Source organism: Strix aluco, chromosome 31 (assembly GCF_031877795.1).
Source record: "Strix aluco isolate bStrAlu1 chromosome 31, bStrAlu1.hap1, whole genome shotgun sequence".
In the NCBI taxonomy this organism is placed as follows: domain Eukaryota; kingdom Metazoa; phylum Chordata; class Aves; order Strigiformes; family Strigidae; genus Strix; species Strix aluco.
In genome coordinates, this window is record NC_133961.1 from 4469293 (window position 1) to 4488937 (window position 19645).

The 19645-nt window shown below is 42.9% G+C and overlaps 1 protein-coding gene across 1 annotated transcript; it reads left to right on the forward strand.

The window, feature by feature from the left end:
• The first annotated feature begins 2174 nt into the window (after positions 1-2174).
• Positions 2175-13492, forward strand: LOC141916906 (astacin-like metalloendopeptidase). Its single transcript, XM_074809810.1, has 16 exons — positions 2175-2243; positions 2476-2500; positions 4760-4776; positions 5502-5526; positions 6475-6546; positions 7551-7685; positions 8301-8418; positions 9211-9389; positions 9513-9597; positions 9964-10091; positions 11116-11231; positions 11636-11861; positions 12097-12123; positions 12226-12320; positions 12424-12484; positions 13371-13492. The coding sequence occupies exons 1-16, from the start codon at positions 2175-2177 to the stop codon at positions 13490-13492; spliced, it is 1500 nt and encodes a 499-aa protein (XP_074665911.1).
• Positions 13493-19645: the final 6153 nt, after the last annotated feature.

Sequence of the window (19645 nt, forward strand, 5' to 3'; positions counted from 1 at the left end):
ATGATTGTCAGCACTCACCTTCACTCTGTTCTGTGTACTTTGCCAGCTGTAGCATTTACAGCCACATTCTTCACCGTAACAGCAGGCTCCCCAGTCATCACTAGTGTTAGCACACGGAAAAGGTGGCATGCATAAATCCATCTGATGAACTGCTTAATATGTTACTATATTTGTGCATCCAGAACAAAATGTGGAGCACCCTTTTTGACAGCCCAGTTCCCTTACTCTTTTCTGAGCAAAAGCAGTTAATCAGTCACTCAGGAGGGTGTAGTATTTTCCCAATAACATGCTATAAAGATGCTAAGGTTACCAAAATTCCCAACTTGCTTTTAAACTTTGTTTTATTCCCTCACTATCTCTGGTCGCTCCTTTTGCTCCTGGATTGGTTTTCCCTGAGAGCCGTCTGACCTTTCTTTTTTCCCCCTAAACTCTAATGAGAGCTGATTATATGCAAGCCCCATTCTGCAGTGTCTTTTTAGTATGGTTTTGGCATACCAAGGCATCACGGACATTTGTTTTGCCCTTGTATTGATTGAGAAACCTGGAAAACCACTCTAGGACTGCACAGCTTTTCTTCAGCACAGGGAATGCTTTCATCCCTATGAAACATGAATGTGAAGAAAGGCACTTAGCATTGCTTAGTGTGGACACTTCTGTGCACAGAGGACACACAAGCTGCCTGTGTCAGCAGGATTAGCATGCTGACAATGCCTGCTTGATCTTTGTTCTTTGCCCTGCTTTTTACTACCTGGTGCCTAAGTATGCCCTTCAGCCAGAGTACAGGGACAGAAAGGGAGAAGTAGTATTCCCCTATGCTGCCTCCCTGTGGGGGTAATGAAAGTTCATCCCTGGACTTTGTCAGTCCAGACTTTCTTAAATAGTTAGCAGTGTGTGACTGTGAACTTTCCTCCACTAAAATGAAGAGTAATCCCCACCAATGCAATTCAGATTACATTTCCATGTAACTCCTAGCCTTGACTAGGTATGATTTGGAGGCAAATAGGTGGAAAACCCTCTGCTGCTTCTTGATTCATTCACCAACATGGATAACTTCTAGAACATCTTATTCAATACAGAAAGAAGGAATAACAGTGTGAGTGGGTTTCAAACTTATTCTGAGGGTGCCTGAGCACTGACATGGTACAGACACAGAATCTGTATATTCTGTAATTCAGTTTCCTTCTTCATGCATGGAAAATGTACTCTGACACAAAAGAAGCGTTTGTCAAAGACCAGACAATTCCTCAGTTGCAGCACCTTCAGCCAATTGTTCACCAAGCAGAGCTTTGCTGAGAGAAGAGGTTGTGACAAAAGGTTGCTGCAACAAGAGGCTCAGTGGTTGTTGGTTTACCTCCTACACGCATTTCTTGCTAGGTCTGCTCACTGCTTCCTACATCCACTCTGGACAAGTGCACTCCAGCAAGCAGCAGGTCTGTTCATCATTCTCAAAATTAATAAGAGCTACTTATGCTGCTGCTGTCTTTGTATCTTTTTACCCTTCTCCAACTTCTGGTCACAAAGCTCATGAGGACACCTACAACTGCCAGACTGCCAGAAATTATGGAACACAGGAAATGTTCCTAATGTTATGAAACATCAGGAAACAAGGAGGAAGAAACAAAAAGTCTACTTATAGAACCATAAGCTGAGAAGATGAAGGGTATCTTCTCAAGGAAGACACAGACGTGACCTCACTGAGTAGTGATGTGTTGTAGATTCCAAAGCAACACAATACTGTCATGGCCTTCTGTGCTTTCTGTAACATGAAGAAAAAAGTCACCCACCATCTGAAGTCGCAACAATATAGTGCTCTGGAAAGTTAGCCAGGAAAAAGGGCTTCCTAGGTGGTGTCAGTGAACACTTAAGGAAAGATCCTCCAAGAAACAGAGGAAGCTCATGGCAGTCCAAGCATGAGGCTGATCCAGCTCTAGAGAGCGGCATGAATGACAGCGTGAAGACAAGGGATGCTATAGATCACAGTGACAGCAATAGCACCGGAAGATGCCCAGAGGCTAAACTGGCTCTTGAGGCTGCAAAAGAGATTTGCTCCCTGCTGGGATCCCCATTGGCTGGTGCGGGTTTTTCAGCCCTGGCAGAGCAGGCTCTGCTGGTATATCTAGCGGCTGACCGGGCAGAGATAAGGACACGAACTGGTGGTCTGTCAGGGCTGGAGAATGGATCTGAAGAGGTTCCTAGTCTTCACTGCATTTTTGCTGCATGTTACCCTGGGGTTCCCTATTCAGGTGAGAGCAGTTCCATGAAACTGTGTTTTGTCTCTAATTGACCTGTTCTTCCTGGAGTGAAGCTGTGGAGACCCATTTTGATAAATTTATTGCAAGAAAAAACATTAGTAATATAATAATATATAAAGCAAATCTAATAATTTAGTTCCTCCCTTTGGCCTGATTTTGATGCTATTGTTGCTGCATTTATGAGCTGTGGAAGAATAATGCCTTTTACCTGTTGGTTTTGCAGGAGAACTATGAAAACAGCACAACAAGTAAGTAGAATTTATACTGTATTTTAAAGTCATCTGTTAATTCTTGACTGTGTATCACACACTTTGTTGGTGACTTGGCTTTAGAGCATGTGAAAGCACTGACTCTCAGGCCTTTTGTATAAGGCCATGTCACCTAAGTTGTTATTGGGCCAAGTGCAGATGTGTTTTCACGGAGATGTTGTCTACATATACTTTTGGGGTATGGTGTGCAAGGTTAATTTAGATGTGCTTTCTCAGGCTTGAAAATAAAATTTTAATAAGACATTTTGATACTTTTCCATTATGTTAAGTGTTACAAAAAGACTGCTATTCATTTGCCTCCTTGCCTACCTTGGTGCAGCAGTAAGAGAAAGGGAAATCAGGCATCAGAGAAAGCTTTGCTTTGTGCTGGGATAGAAAACAGGTAGCACAGGCTTAGCTGAATGGCTTTTGTCAACACACAAATAGAAGGAGGTAATTGCAGATATTCAGAGACAGTCAATGCAAATAAACCTGTAGTTAGACTTTAACTACAACAAGAAACTTCCAGGTCAGGAGTGATATGTTGTGAGAGGAAGAGGCCTTGGAAAAATTTGCTTGACATAATCAGACTAAGTAAGTGGCTAATTAAAACTGACCAGTTCTTCTTTTGAGTTGTCATTTATGGCATGGAAGCAAATTATTATAAAATTACTGCTCAGTACGGCCAAGGGACATGCTTGCTTGAGTTCAAAGTAGTCAGTTGCTGGGACTCAAAGTTGCAGGGTTACTGGGTCAAACGCATACAATTACTTTTAATTTACCATTGTTACTGCATTTTGTGCCTTTTGAGACATCTTTCAGTATTTACAGTGCAGTGAAAACATGAACTGTATCATTTTGAGAGCTGTATCATACCAGATGTTCATTTGATCAAGGACATGGCAGGTACCTTCTGTGATGTCTCATTTGGGTTTTAAAAAGGGGTTGCAGGCTTTATGTGCCTCGTAATCTGGAGCTTAATTTCCACTGACTTTGACTAGTCAATGAATCTAGTGCCTCTTGGGTGCATGAATTCTGAATCCTGTCAACTCATCTCAAAAATGTGCTTCCCTGAAGAATTTTTTTAGATGCCATGGATCTCTCTGATGCAGCTGGTGGGAACTGACTGAATTTTTCTATAATAAACCATCATCATTACAGTGGATTTTCATTGCCATGTAACCAAAGTAACAGTCTGGAAAGACAGACTGAAACCTTTTTGGCTCAATAAAAGCAATTCTGTTGTAGGTTCTAGATAGAGTATGAATAAGAGTACATTTGGGCAATAACCACTGTGAAAAGGGAAAGGTGCTGCAAGGTGTGATGGAGCTTGGCACATCTTCCATTGAAAAAGAATGGTCAAAAAGATAATAAACATGGATAGGCTTAGAAATAAGAACTATTTGCATAAGTGTTCTCTGTGTCAGTGTTGGATGAGGAAAAAAAAGGCTTTATATTTTGACAAGGAAGAGTGCAACTATTGGCAAACTGGAAAAGATCGCCAGAAAGGCTTGTGGCATATCCATCATACTTAAGAACAGGTCAAACAAAACAGTGGTCAGGAATAACACAGATAAAACTGTTTCTGCCTTAGGGAAAGTAGACAAACTGGATGACCTCTGGAGGTCCTTGCAATTTCTAAACTTTTATGATATTATAACAATGAAGTTTCTGCTTAGAAATTTGTATATTGGATCAGATTTTCACTTCCATGTTTGTATCTAGAAACTGACTTTTGGTAAAAATCAAAAGACTTCACACTAGAAAGACACCTTAGGACTCAGAATGCTTCCAACTGCTGTCAGGTACATACCAAAGCTAAGATTATTTGCCCCATGCTAAATTATAGCCTTCATCCCATTTTATAACCTTACTCTGTGAAACCAGAGAGGATTGTTGAGCTGGTTAGCCTGCACCTGTTGCAGTGAAATCTAGGGACAAAGCATATTTTTGTCCCTAGTTTCCTTTGTCATTTTCCACACTGAAGCTGATAAAATGCTTTGCTGATTCTTAGATGGTAAATGACCAGGATTCTGTCCCTCAGCACAATCTCCTAGGAATTTTCATAGCTGTTTGTCTAAACATCAATTTAATTTCTGTGCCTATGCATTGGTTAGGGCACCCTGTTCTCCTCCATGCAAAGGGACCTGCCAAAGGCATTCCCATGGCTGAGGAGGCCTGTGCTACTGAACACTGTGCAGCTGCATTCAGATTCTAATTTGCCCCTTTTTCTTGTTTTTTCTTCCTTGCTTTTTGCAGCAACAGAGCCTACTGAGGTAAGAACAGCTAAACAAGCTCTTTTGATCACTTTGAGGTTCAGCATTGTGAAAAGTGAGGTCAAGGCTCATGCACTTCAACTGTATCTCCATTCGTGCAGGAAAGCCTTCTCAGTTCAACAGTGTAACAGAGTGAACAGTTTCCATCCCTATTCCATTTATTGCTTCACAATGCCCAGATATATCCCATATCCAAGGAAGCTTTTGCCTTCTCTGGGGTCATAGAGAAAACTCAAACTTGCTTTTTATTTATACAAGGCAAGGGAACTATGGCAATCTGTTTTGCTACAGACAAGACCCCCACAGCTGGGTACCAGCCCCACAGTTCCCTAGAACCAGTACGTACCACAGCCCTTCACTGCTGTGTTGGGAGGTGATGCTGGGACGACTTCATTGGTGATTTCATCAGCCTTGCAATCCTACTAGTGGGGACATAAATAAAGCTGGAAGATCTGAAACTTGCTCCACCTTTCAGATTGCATTTCTCAAGTCTCCTATGCTGATTCCCTTTATGATATCCATATTTGCCAAGATATCAAAGAAGAATAGCTACTACGCCATGGTACTTCTTTACACGTGGCACAGTATATAAAAGCTCAAGACTGCACTGGTGAAAGATACTTTCAGTGGTAGCCTGGACACTTTTGATCCTTTGCATGTTGTATTATTTAATATTTATGTTATAATATAAAGCATGAGATAATATTAATACACCATTATTGCAGGTTACTACACAAGAGGATATATACGGTATGTATCATTCCATCTAAATGTAAGTATTTGATAGGATATACTGATTGTTAGCTACCCAGTTACTCCAGGAAATAACACATGCTTAACACAAATTAATCTTGAGGAAGACATTTTAAATGAATGCACTCACCATAATATTTCATGCATAGCAGAGTCTCTTGGTTTTGGCCGATTGCTTGGCCATGATAAAAACCTCAGCTGCTACTTTTGCTAAAAATAGCTCTGCTTAGATAATGTCCTGACTTAAGCCACTTCCAAAGTTACAGAAAGCACAGAGGCCATGTTCTTGTGCTTTTTATTGATGCCAAGGCTTCCTGCATAATGCTCAGAGCTGACTGATTCAACTTGTAAAGCCTAGGAATACTAGTAGTTGGGGACATCTGTCTGACCCGTGGAAAAGGAATGCAGTTCCCATTTCATTGGTTTCAAAGGTTTTTCAAGAGGTCAGCATGTCTGGCAGCAAGCAGCAGGACTGCTCTCCATCCTTTTTTACTCCAGGTGTCTTACGTTGGGGGTTTGAGTGTGAACTGTGCATGCATAAAGGAAAACTGTGCTGTCAGAGTGCACAAAGGGTGCAGCCAGCTGGCCACTTGAGCAGGACAATACAGACTTATAAGAACCAAAGGTGCAGGCCTTAAAATGCAATGTCTAGGGATTAAAAAAAAAAAAAAAAATAGAGAGAGGGAAAGACTGAAAGACAATGGCTCTTGGGACTGGATTAATGCCAAAATAACCACAGCTGGGAGGTTTACAAGACTGTGTCACTCAGCAAGTATCTACATGACTGAACACCATGCCAGTCCCTAAATAGGCTCTGCAAGTTTTATAGGCATCACTGTAATTGGGACCCGATCTAAATGAGTTCCTGGAAACTCATTAGGTTAAAAATCAGCATTCATATTTTCCCTGGAAATGAGAAAGTGATACTTTTGTATTTCTGCACAGAATCTCCATCACCTACAGAGACTTACTCTGAGGACGACGTTATTTTTAACAGAATTCTGAAAGTTAACAAAGGTAATGCCACCAAAGCCCTGCTTATAATCAATCTCTGTTGCTTTCTGGGGGTGATGTGCGAGGTACAATATCTTACCACAATCTGTGCAAGTATTTTTCCCATCTTACACACCATCATGTAAGAGATGCCCAGAGGCAGGCTGCTGGGACTACTGTGTGGTCTGCTGAAGCCCCATGACATCTCAAATCTATAGTGTCAATACTGAAGATGATAGCAGGTGTGGAGGCAACTGAACTATCCAGGCAGCTTGAAGAAGCTTTAGCTTTTGACATCTTTCTCATTCTTTGGACATAAAAAGATAACTTGGATATTTGGATGCTTGTTTATTTAACTGACTTTTTTGTGACTGCGAGCATTGCTTGCAGCTAGTCATCGTATATCTTTGTAGTACAGACTCCTAGATAAGCTATGGTCAGTTCCATGCTCCCTGCTCCAGACTTCCTGTTCCTTGATTCTTCCAAAAATTCCCTGTTCTGTCAACTTGTCTTTCTCACATTTTCCCCTTCAGCAGTCATTCAAGAAGCTTTACTACTGTCTGTAGAAATGGACAACAAACATTCCTACAGTTTTCTCTAGACAACACCGACTTCTTTTTTTGGTTTGCTTTCCTTCTTGTGTTACGGTATTGGCACCTCCTGCCTTTGCCCAGAACCCTTCCTGGGCAGATATTTGATGCCATTCATTCAGGGTCACATGATAGTACCAAAGTACAGCATCCCACTCACTATTGCAACCGCTTTCAGTCATTCCTTGTCTTGCCTCAACCCCATCCTACACAGTTGAAGCTCCCATCTCTTCTCTTAGCTAAGGACACAGCAGGAAAGGTAGGGAAGCAGGTTTACCTGTCCCTCCAGCCCAATAGTCCATTTCTCATGCTAGCCAGGAGCAGATGCTTAGGGAAAAATAGAAAAGATAAGTAGAGAGTGACACTTTTCCAAGGGTGCTTAGCAAGTGTCCATCAATTTATGGATCACATACTTCCACCCTTTCTCTCCCACCACAGACAGCTCTAAGTACTTGCAAGAAGGTGACATAGTTCCACAAAGGAGTCGCAGTGCCATCAACTGTCGTCATTGCATTTGGCCCCAGTCCAGCGATGGGATTGTTCGTGTTCCCTATGTCTTGGATCCTACTTACGGTGGGTGTAGATTTTGATATTTTTTTTTTTAAAATTGATTTTATCCGATAAGCTTCAGGTAAAACCCTACTTCTAGTGGCCACAGAAAGAGTTCTTTAAATAAATCATAATGATTTACTTGTGCTGCACAAGCACAGATGGATTGTAAATTACAAAGACCTGAACAGGCAAAAGAAAAGAGATCAAATTTCCTTGAGAAGTTTGCATCCATGATGTTTTGGGTCTGGTCTCTTGGGAACAAGAATGATCATTCCCTCTAATATCTGCCAGAATACCTGCCTTTATAACATTCATGCCCACTGCAGTGTGGCTTCCATGGCTGACTTTTCTTTAGCAAAATAGCATTCCATAGCTGTCTCCAGTCACCACTATAATTTAAAACAAGTAGTTGAGAAAAAAAGGCTCCCGCCTGAATCCATTTGTACAAATATCTGGATAAAGAGGATCTTGTGCCAGGTTAATACCTTAAATTAAATTCATCACTGAGCAAAAAGCAAAAGAGCCTAGGATAATGTTCCTGTCCCTCATTTGCTCTGTTTTTGAGCACATGTGAGATTTTAATGGCACCTGCCATTGTCCTTGTGTGACCCCCAAAATTAACCCTTTCTTCTCCAGAGGAGAGCCACATAAAGGGGATTCATGAAGCCATGGCAGAATTTGAAACACTGACTTGTATTAATTTTGTAAAACGCAAGACAGAACGTGACTACCTCAGCATTAAATCTGCCGATGGGTGAGTTGAATGATAAGTTAACAAGTTATTTCTACATTGTTTTTCAATTCTTCACTACACTTATTTTGTGTTACCTTAGAGTAGAAGGAGGAATGGATTTAGAGAAGAAACTTTATGTTTTCTCACATTGCCATGGTATCTTCCCTGGGTACCTTGCTAGCGCAAGGACTCAGCAGTTTACATCAAGGACTCACCGAAGACACTGAAGTGATGCAGATCATGGGACAGCACCATTAAGGTGGAAAGAATATCTAAGCTTATGTTTTTTGTGTGGTATAATGCACACTTGAGCACAACATAGAACATTACTGTAGGTCTTAGGTACACAGGCAAAACTAATTTCAACTTATGAAATAAACAGTTCTCTGGATCACACAGTTGTCTGTCAAGGTCAGAATTAGAGCCTATGAGAGAATTGTTCAACAGCCATTAGCTTAAAAGTGCTATTCTTCTTAGCTCCAGCTCTGATACGGTGTTCAGTGTTTTGGAAAAAAAAAAAAAAAAAGAAGTAATTTCTAGGGGATTAAAGTCACTGTGTACAGAAAGTCAAAGCAGGAGACTCTGTGCTAATGAAGGTTTTCTGGGAAGCTTTAGCTATGATCCTACTGTTTGTTGTTTTATATGCCATGGTCAGTTTTGCCCTTCTGTAGACTCTGACTATCACAGTGGACAGGAAGAAATCCTTCCACCCCCACAAGATGTTTGTGAAGCAAGGTTCTCTGTACTGTCTCTTTACCTGCCTGGCAATAAAAATCCTGTAAGTCTTCTGTTGGTGTTCAATGCTTCTCTCAGCTGCTGGTCCAACTATGGGAAAGTAGGAGGTGGACAGACTGTCTCTGTGATGAAAGGAGGCTGCATGTGGAAGGGAATAATTCAACATGAACTGGATCATGCTCTGGGCTTTTTGCATGAACATTCTCGAAGTGACAGGGATAAACATGTAAAGATCATGTGGGAGTACATCAGTCCATGTAAGTACCTTTGAACTCCTCAGTGTAGAAGGTGTAGATACACCCTACTGTTCCCAGCTCTTCTTTCTTCCCTGAAGGAAGTAGACAGGAAGCATACTCTAAGTACAATATCATGTATTACAGCTGACAGACCAGACTTCAGGAAATTTGAAAACTCCAATAACCTGGGTCTTCCATATGATTATGCCTCAGTAATGCACTATGGCCCGTAAGTAGCAGCATGACATTGCTTTTGTTGGAACTCAAATCTTACATTAAAATTAGTTTCTGTAACAATTCTCTCCTAAATACCAGTTTCCCCATTTCCCCCTTCTGAGAAAAATGCTGTGAGTCAGTTCAGACAAGACACTCCCTAAGATTAGTTAATTATCCTTTAGCTTTCCATTAAGGAGCCATTCACATCTTGAGATTGACTTTGCTTACTTCTGGACATCTTAATCAAGCGTATTTGAACAGCATTGTTAGTCACAACAACAATATGTGTACAATTCTTGTTCTTCCTCTGAAGCATGTCATTAAATCCTGAAAGAAGTAATTGTACTTAAAGAACATGATTTTTCGTGTTTTTTTGCAGCTACACATTCACTAATACCACTGGGAAAGCAACTATTGTACCAATTCCTGATGAATCGGTACAAATTGGACAGAGGCAGGGACTGAGCAACTTGGACGTGGCCAAAATCAACAAACTTTACAACTGCAGTAAGTATCTCAAAGCCATCTTTTCATCTTCTACTCAGATCCTTCACAGAGATGTTTGGGCACACTGCAGAGGCAGCAGTTTCTCATCAAAGACTGTGAGACTATTCTCCTAAATTCATAGTACCCATTAAGGTACCATGGGAGAGAATGCAAAGGTGAAACTGGAGGCACATTGTGATTAGTAAGAAAATGCTTTCTACCTCCAAATTAAATCAGACACATTCACTATTGGCATAAGTGGCTGCTGTGCAACTGACCTAACTGCATACCACTTTGTGTGCTTTACTGGAGTAATTTGGTTTCTTACAGCTCGGGAGACAGCTATAAACCCCACAAAGAGCCAAACATCTCTGTTCCTAACTGCAGTTTGTATTTAAGACTTGAGCCAAACCAAAACAGTCGTAGGCTCCTCTGAACTGGAACAGTTTCATGATGTCTTGTCCAGTTTTCAAATGTTTAAGCTGTCGTATGTATTTTTAACACTTTAATTTTAACCTCTGATAGAAGAAATTCTCCCATATGACCAGAGAAATTTAATTCAAAGGGCAAAAGAACCTGATGAGTAAAGTATTACCCCTTGCACAGAGGAAAGCCCAAGTCCTCCTCCTAAGCTTAGAATTTAAGTATTGCAGAGACATCATATTTGTGCTTGACTCTTCTAACACCACTTGACTTCCCAATCTCGGTGGAAAACAATGCCACCAATTGCAGTGAATTGAAACCTCTCACACTCTTTATAGAGGTGCAGAAAGAGATCCCTTGTTAAACTATGGAGCTAATCAATAAAAGCTAACGCTTTTTCCAAGCACTAGTTTACTTTCTCTTTTGATGCAGATGATACTTATGCATTATGTGAAAATTAGGACAACAAGATTCTTCATTTTAATCAAGATGTACTAGTACTCTGAAATGAATGCTGGCAGATCAGAAAATCAAGATCAGCCCATTCTGAAGAGATTGTAATTGTAAATGAGTGGAAGCTTTTGCAAGCCTGGTGCTGGAGCAAATGTTATTTCTGTCTCAGGTTGCTGCAGCACTATTCTTGATGCACCATCTGGGTCACTGAGATCTGCCAACCATCCAAGAAATTATTCAGATAACACCAGCTGTGTCTGGCTCATCCGAACCCGATCCAGAAAGGTAATCCCAGGTTAATAGGGGTCTTGGAATATGGCATTTTGCTCTTTGTCTGCATACCAGTTGCCAGATAAGATCTTTTCCATGAGAGAGATTTCAGACCAGTCTCTACTTCTTCATGTCCTTAAGCCAGGTATGGGCAAAGACAACTGCAGAGTTGCAATTTTGAAAAAACTCCATACGTTGGGCTTCAGGTTTGCAAAATCAAGACAAAACAATCTGAGCATGGGAGCACTCAGTCACAGGCCCATTAGATCTGAAGCCTGCACCGTCAGGGGATGAGAGGCAAGGCTGGGTAAGCAGTTCCAGTTTAGGCTTGGCTACAGCTTAGACTTTGTCTGTCTTGATGCTTCATGAAAGAAGTCCCATGCATGTATGTTAAAGGCTGGTTTTCTCTTCCCTTCCAGATTTCCCTGCACTTTCAAGCCTTTGAGCTGCAGAGAACCAGAGGCTGTCAGGGTGATTATGTTAAAATTTATGATGGATCCATCAAGTCTTCTGCAGTTCTAATGGACAAGACCTGTGGATCAAAGATACCCGATGATGTAGTTTCTTCTAGTAATCTTATGCTCGTGGAGTTTGTCACAGATGGTGCTGATACAGCTTCTGGTTTCCAAGCCACCTTTACTTCTGGTAGGTCTGAGAACAAGGAGAATGGCAAAGAAAAACAATCTGTGGCAAATCAACCTTCCTCTTCTCAGAGGAAAAACATTGTTTGAGGAACTGCTCTCTACAAAAGCCATCACTTCTTGCTTTTGATATAATGGATCAGTCCTACACTGACACCATTTATTCATTCAAGCAGATGGGGCTGTGCTCAGGACAACTGGTGTTAGGCAGGTGATCCACTGTTTGCCTTGCCTCTCAGATATAGGCCATTCCAAAGCATGTGCCAGTAAGGGTAACACCAATTTAATGTTGCTGCTAGTGTTACTAGCACAGTAGAAAGAGAATAAATCATAATGTAGTATTTAAATATATTGCTCCTCTGAAAAAGATGCAATTTTTAATCACAAGTTCAGAGGGCGAGACAGATCTATGGTGAACCAGGTCACCCAGCCCCATGGCAAGAAGAGAGGCAATACTTCCATGGTCAGGATCCCTGGAATATATCAACCTAAACACATTTTCTTCAGTCCCATTTAATTAAGAACTAAGGCCACAACTACACAATTAAGTTACCGCAGGCTTCCAGGTTAGCATGTACCAGCTAAATAAAGAAATGCCTGTGTGCATATCTGTAGCCTACAGCAACTGTACGGCAGCGCAGCTTGCCTTAGTATGAAAGAAAGCTCATCTATGTCATATGACCATGTATTTGCCATGGGATAAGAACAAGCACATAGTTTGTGTAAATCCACTGGAATGCAGTAGCCTCTATGTATACTCAAACCAAAACAGCAATTTTGCATTGTCTCTATGTAGTATCTGTTTCTGTCCATTATAGCTACAGAAGGAAAGAAGAATAAGAAAACTCCCCATGCCACTTTGTGTCAACAACTATAAAACAATTCTAGTTGTCAGATAAAATGTGATTTAACTCTTACATAGAGATACTACAGTTTGTTCAGCGAGCTCTGAAAGCTAAATATTCTCTCATTTCACTTACAGTGAGGACTCAAAGAAAACGTAGCATCCACAACTGACTTAATGAAGAAGAACTTATTCTCTGAATATTGAAATTATGTGTTTCCTACTTTGCTCCTCTCCTGGCTTGGATCAGTATGAAATTTAATTCTATTAAGAATCAAAGTTTTCATCTTCCTGAGAAAGTTTATTCCCCAAGCCATATCAATGTATGAATTCTATACATCCGGTGTGCTCCTCCTTTTGTCTGCACAGTTAAGTTATTACCTCTTTCTATTTAACAATTGAATAAAAATCTTCATAAAAAAACAAAATTCCATTTCTATTTTCCAGTAGTCCTTTCCAGCCATACACACTAGCAATGTGGTCTTACTTCTTAGCCTCCTTTATTCAGTCATGAGGGTATCTCGTAAGTATACCACTGACATCATCAGAGGTTTAGTTAGCTGGCTGAAGACACCAGCTCCAAATTTGAGAAATTCATTTTATGATCTCCACAGTCTTGAGCATGAAAAGGTCTTAGATACAGACTCTTTTCCCAGTCTAACATTTAAGTTTCCAGAAATGACATCTCCCTTAACGATCCTGTTAGAGCCTTAAATCACAAGAAAGATGGACAAGACAAAACCGTTGCCAGTAAAGACTGGTACTATATCACAGGACAAAAGGTGGACTAGTTAATGCTGCTAGGGTTCATGCACATCTTCAGTTCTTCACGGCAGACATTTTTTGTCAGACAAGAAGCTAAACTCTCCTCTTTGTGGCAGGTGCATCCGCCCAATGAAAGCAGAGCTTCTTGGCTGCTGAAGTGCAGCAGCTCCTGACTACCTTTATTCTCAGGGCTTCACGGTAATTGGGGCCTTTGGCCAATGGGAGCCGCTATTGACTACAGGTCAGATTCAGCCTGGGTACAAATGGAATCCCTGTGGGGGAGCCATTTTGAGCTCATCCCCTGGAGCTGCACGCTGTGGTCAGGACTCTCCCCTTGGGTCAGGCTGCTGCCCAAGGAAACTCCTCGAGGTGCCTTGGGTTGGGACGCTGCCCTGAGCAGGTCCTCGAGGTTGAGAGCCCTCACTTATCAGGTGAGTGATAAAGTGTTTTGGGTTGCTGTTAAACCCCATAGAGTTCTCTGTTATGCGTTTTGGGCTGCCGTTAAACCCTAAAAAGTTGTTCTGTTCTCCTCTCACAGACTTTTGAACCTGTGAGTTACGGAGAGCTAGTTAACTGTGTTAATAATTCATTTTTTATTTTTGGTGGTTGGTTGCTCATTTGGGAGCCTCCGTAACACTCTTCTGATCTCATAATGAGGACAGAAAGCTCTAAGAGTGGCTCCTAGAGAGTTCATTTCATAGCCTTTGCCTGCAATCACAGTTTCAAAATTACATCCTCTTGAGCAAGACAAGACTGTAACAGATCTGAGAAAAAGTAGGTTGCTATTTTAGTCTTGTAGCATAGACAGTTAAACATATGACTAACCTGGATATTTAGTATCTGTATGTTTAGGTCTTAAAAATGCAAATACTTTTCCTGGTCTTACTCTGTAACACTAGGAACCTTGGAATTTTTCTCACAGAAATACATTTCTAGAAAAGAACAGTGGGAAATGAATTTGAATCTCAGAGTAAAATTTATACAGCAAATGACAAATTATTGATTTGTTTTCTTTTGTTAAAGGAGGTACCAAAAAGACTTAATTTGCAGAATTCACTCAAAGCCCTGTCTGTATTTATACTATTTGATGAAGAATCAGTCACTTATTGACGGTAGAGAAACTTTAATTCCATTGAAAATTGCTTCTTTATGCACAGTAGCTGTGCAAATGCCTCTGAACAGCAGTGTTGAGTCTGCTTTAGAAGAGATGTTTCTTCAGTTCTTCAGACACTGCAAGACAGGTACAACTTCTGATATGTTGTTCTGGTTACTCTCAGCAGTCAAGTGTTGCTATCAACACATCATAAAAGGAGTAGTCCTGAAATATTGTTAAAAATGCAGTTCTAGAGAAAAATGTTTGACAGTTGTCATTCCTGAGCCCCTACAAAACAAAATGGAGGAAATAATCCTGCAAAGCCAGAATCTACTGGTGGATGGGTGAGGATCAACATCCTAGCCCTTTCTCTTGGAGGAGAATTTCAGGTGAGATTAAGGTGTTCCACATGGTGATGAAAAGGCAGTTTCAGGTGATTTAGGTTCATATGCTTGAAGGAGGGATAGTGATTTCAGTAGATGAGCTTTGTGGAAAAGAGCTCTGAAATACTGTTAGCAATGACCGAGAATTTAATAAAGCTGTGATCATCTGTGTGTTGCTAAAATAATTAAGAGATCTTCTTTTTAAGGGAAATTAAAGTAATCTGTGTTAAGAAAAAACAAACCCCGTGGATGTTAAAACCCTGTGGCTTCCCCTTCTAATTCCACTGGAAGAGGAGCCACTTCCCTGCCAGGAGGCAGACAGCAGAGTCCAGGCCCGCAGTGGGGTTGGGCTGATCCCTGTTGCACAGGGCAGGGGTAAAGCTGGTCACAAAGACAGCCAAAGTTCAGCCTGAGCATGTGGCCACTCACTTGCTCCAGGGCAACTCTCCACAGATACCAGCTCAGGATATTGTGAGCAGCCCAGGACAGTCACGGATTCCACCTAGTCTGGGTTCCCGGCCATCAGCTGGAGTGTACAGGCACAGTGGTACTAGGCAGCCAGTCTGTTGTGTCTGGAAACGCTTTCTAGTCTAAGGAGTTTCACATCCCCCTGCTGTGACCATAAATGTCCCCCACCCCAATTTCAACCTGAGGGTAGAAGCCACCCTCTTCAGAGGGCTCATATCTCCACCTATTGTCCTATAGCACAAGTGCCACCTTTCTCTTGTGTAGGTGGTGGTTTCCAGCTCTAGGGACATTCATGAGGCTACAGGACAGGGCAGCAGGACTACTGGCGAGTGTCTCAGCCTAGGAATGGCTTCATGAGGCTACTACTGAGTGGGTCCAGTTGTGGTTCCAAACACTCATTGTCAGTCACACACACACACACACACACACACACACACACACACACACATGGTCATGTCTACATCCTCTTCCTCATCCTTGATTATCTCCAGAAGAAATACCAGATAGTGCAGCAACATCATCTTCAGAGACACCATTTTGCTGGAGATAATGCCTCCTGGGCTCTCCCTTGCTGGAAGACCAGCATCATAAATCACGGCTGGGGTTGTGTTAGACCCATATCCAGGCATGTGTACAGTGTCCCCTGGGACAGTAGTGGTCATCTCCCTCAAGCAGTCCTAGTCTGGAAGCTATTTCAGCAGGACAGAGCACCAGGCATATTATGAGGCTCCCCTGCAGGTTTCTATCCAGAGGGGTGAAGCTGGGACTTCTGCTTCTGGTGCTGGATCAGATCCACTTTGGGCATATGGAAACCTTCACATATACAAATCCTCCCAGGGATGTGGCACAGAACATCTCTTTCGGGATGCCAGCTCTTCCTCCAAACTACATCCATAGCAATCCAGCCAGGCCAGTCCCTGTGGAGAGATTCTTAACAGAAATACAAAAGTTGGCAGGAATGCTGTAGGGATGGAAATGTGCACGTGTGAGAAAGCACTGGAAGAAGCAGCTGAACAAGGGTTACAAGAACAGCCCGTACTGATAACAAGGGACATCATTCCCGTGAGACTGCTCCCATGACACTGCACCCAGGAGGATGTCATGACCATGGGGTCTGTACTCCATTCAGGCAACAGCACAGATGACTTGTCAGTGGAAGATCCTGCACTCATAAGCTAGCAAGTTTGCAGCTACTAAATGTGCTGTTCTTTTTTCCTGTTAGACCAGCAGAAAAACAGACATATCCTTCTAAACAGGTTGTCTGCACATGAGAGGCTCTTCTATGGGGAGGCACAAGGCTGTAATTCCCATGCTATTTCAGTGGTGGTTCCTCCTCATAGTCTGAACTCTTCGTCCTAGATACTATGCAGACACGGGACAATTATACTGTCACCTTGAACCCCAGACCCCGCACTGGGGTCTTTGTAATCAGTCCTGAGCACATACAAACTGCCTGGGTTGTGCAGCGTCCTGCCACACTGCCCATGATGGCAATGACAATGCAGAGAGTATGGGATCCCTTACCTACACCCTCTATTCCTTTCTGTCCTGGAGCTTTTTGCCCACCCCACTGCCTGTCCTTGTTTCCTCCCCCACCCTCCCTCCCACTGAGCTCACCATGGGGTCTCCATAGAGTGGGGAGATGCATGTGGAGAGGTTCTCACTCCCCTGTGCTACCCACAGGAAACACCAGCATCTACACATGTTCAGGAGGGGATCTACTGCCCCAAGGCAACACACAGGCGCAGGCAGCCCTGGGTGCAAGGCCAGGTAAGCAAAGGTTCCCTTGAGGTCTGCTGGCCACAGGACACAGAACCATATTCAGGCCAGGCCATGAGCCCATGCAGGACTCCTCAATGCAGAGACATCAGCCCCAGACAGATCCCCCTGCCCTCTCCCCAGCGACACGCAGGCCAACCCCTCTGCAACAGCAGCAGGGCAACACTGGAAACGCTATTTGCAATTTTACTTCCCATACAGTTGTTTAAGTTAATGTCTTCACTAAATGATTAAGCTAGAGACTGGAGGGAAGCGGAGGCCAGAAAACGTGCAGGCTGAAATGGGGTGGGAGGCCATAACAGGGTGGGAGGCCAGAGAGAAGAAGAGGCCAGAAAAAAATTGGAGGCCCAATCATGGTGGGAGGCTGAAATTTGTGGGAGGCTGGAGAGAAGTAGAGGCCAGAAAAAATTGGAGGACAAAAAGGGGTGGGAGGACAAAAAGGGGTGGGAGGCTGGAGAGAAGTAGAGGCCAGAAAAAATAGGAGGTCGAAACGAGTGGGCGGTCAAAAAGGGGGGGGAGGCCAAAAAGTGTGGGAGGCTGGAGAGAAGTAGAGGCCAGAAAAAATTGGCGGCCGAAAAGGAGTGGGAGGCCAAAAAGGGGTGGGACACCGATGAATAGAAGAGGTCAGAAAAAAATAGGGGGTGAAAAGGTGTGGGAGGCTAAAAAGGAGTGGGAGGCCAAAAAAGGGTGGGAGGCTTGAGAGAAGTAGAGGCTAGAAAAAATTGGAGGCTGAAAAGGAGTGAGAGGACGAAAAATGGTGGGAGGCTGAAGAGAAGTAGAAGACAGAAAATATTGGAGGCCAAAAAGAGGTGGGAGGTCAAAAAGGGGTAGGAGGCTGGAGAGAAGTAGAGGTCAGAAAAACTAGGAGGCCAAAATGAGTGCAGGCCGAAAAGGAGTGGGAGGCCAAAAAGGGGTGGGAGGCTGGAGAGAAGTAGAGGCCAGAAAAAATAGGAGGCCGAAAAGGAGTGGGAGGCCAAAAAAGGGTGGGAGGCTTGAGAGAAGTAGAGGCTAGAAAAAATTGGAGGCCGAAAAGGAGTGAGAGGACGAAAAATGGTGGGAGGCTGAAGAGAAGTAGAAGACAGAAAATATTGGAGGCCAAAAAGAGGTGGGAGGTCAAAAAGGGGTGGGAGACTGGAGAGAAGTAGAGGCCAGAAAAACTTGGAGGCCGAAAAGGAGTGGGAGGCCAAAAAGGGGTGGGAGGCTGTTGGGGGAGGCAGCGGGTCTGCCTCTAGTCTAACTGAAGAAGAATTTAACCTTGAAAAAATTCCAGTGTATCCATGAGAGGCGAGAAAGACCCGAGAAGTGCCATGGAAACAAGATTAGAGAACTAAGATAAGAAGAACTGTCCTGACGATTCAGGCGAGAAACTATCACCCAATCGTGAAATGTTAGTTACTAAATTAAATCAATCCTGTATGAACACCTACTTTGAAGAAGGTTATAGAAAGGCTTGTTAGAACAATAAAGGTGTTTTTGCAGCCATTTTGGTCGTTTCCACACAATCTGATGTTTGTCATGTCCGTCTCAACTGCTACAGGAGGCCAAAAAAGGGTGGGAGGCTGGAGAGAAGTAGTGGCAAGAAAAAATTGGAGGCCAAAATGAGTGGGAAGCCAAAAAGGGGTGGGAGGCCAAAAAAGGGTGGAAGGCTGGAGAGAAGTAGAGGCCAGAAAAAATTGGGAGCCGAAAATGAGTGCAGGCCGAAAAGGAGTGGGAGGCCAAAAAAGTGTGGGAGGCTGGAGAGAAGTAGAGGCGAGAAAAAATAGGAGGCCGAAAAGGGGTGTGAGGCCAAAAAAGGGTGGGAGGCTGGAGAGAAGTAGAGGCCAGAAAAAATTGGCAGCCGAAAAGGAGTGGGAGGCCAAAAAGGGGTGGGACACCGATGAATAGAAGAGGTCAGAAAAAAATAGGGGGTGAAAAGGTGTGGGAGGCTAAAAAGGAGTGGGAGGCCAAAAAAGGGTGGGAGGCTTGAGAGAAGTAGAGGCTAGAAAAAATTGGAGGCTGAAAAGGAGTGAGAGGACGAAAAATGGTGGGAGGCTGAAGAGAAGTAGAAGACAGAAAATATTGGAGGCCAAAAAGAGGTGGGAGGTCAAAAAGGGGTGGGAGACTGGAGAGAAGTAGAGGCCAGAAAAACTTGGAGGCCGAAAAGGAGTGGGAGGCCAAAAAGGGGTGGGAGGCTGTTGGGGGAGGCAGCGGGTCTGCCTCTAGTCTACCTGAAGAAGAATTTAACCTTGAAAAAATTCCAGTGTATCCATGAGAGGCGAGAAAGACCCGAGAAGTGCCATGGAAACAAGATTAGAGAACTAAGATAAGAAGAACTGTCCTGACGATTCAGGCGAGAAACTATCACCCAATCGTGAAATGTTAGTTACTAAATTAAATCAATCCTGTATGAACACCTACTTTGAAGAAGGTTATAGAAAGGCTTGTTAGAACAATAAAGGTGTTTTTGCAGCCATTTT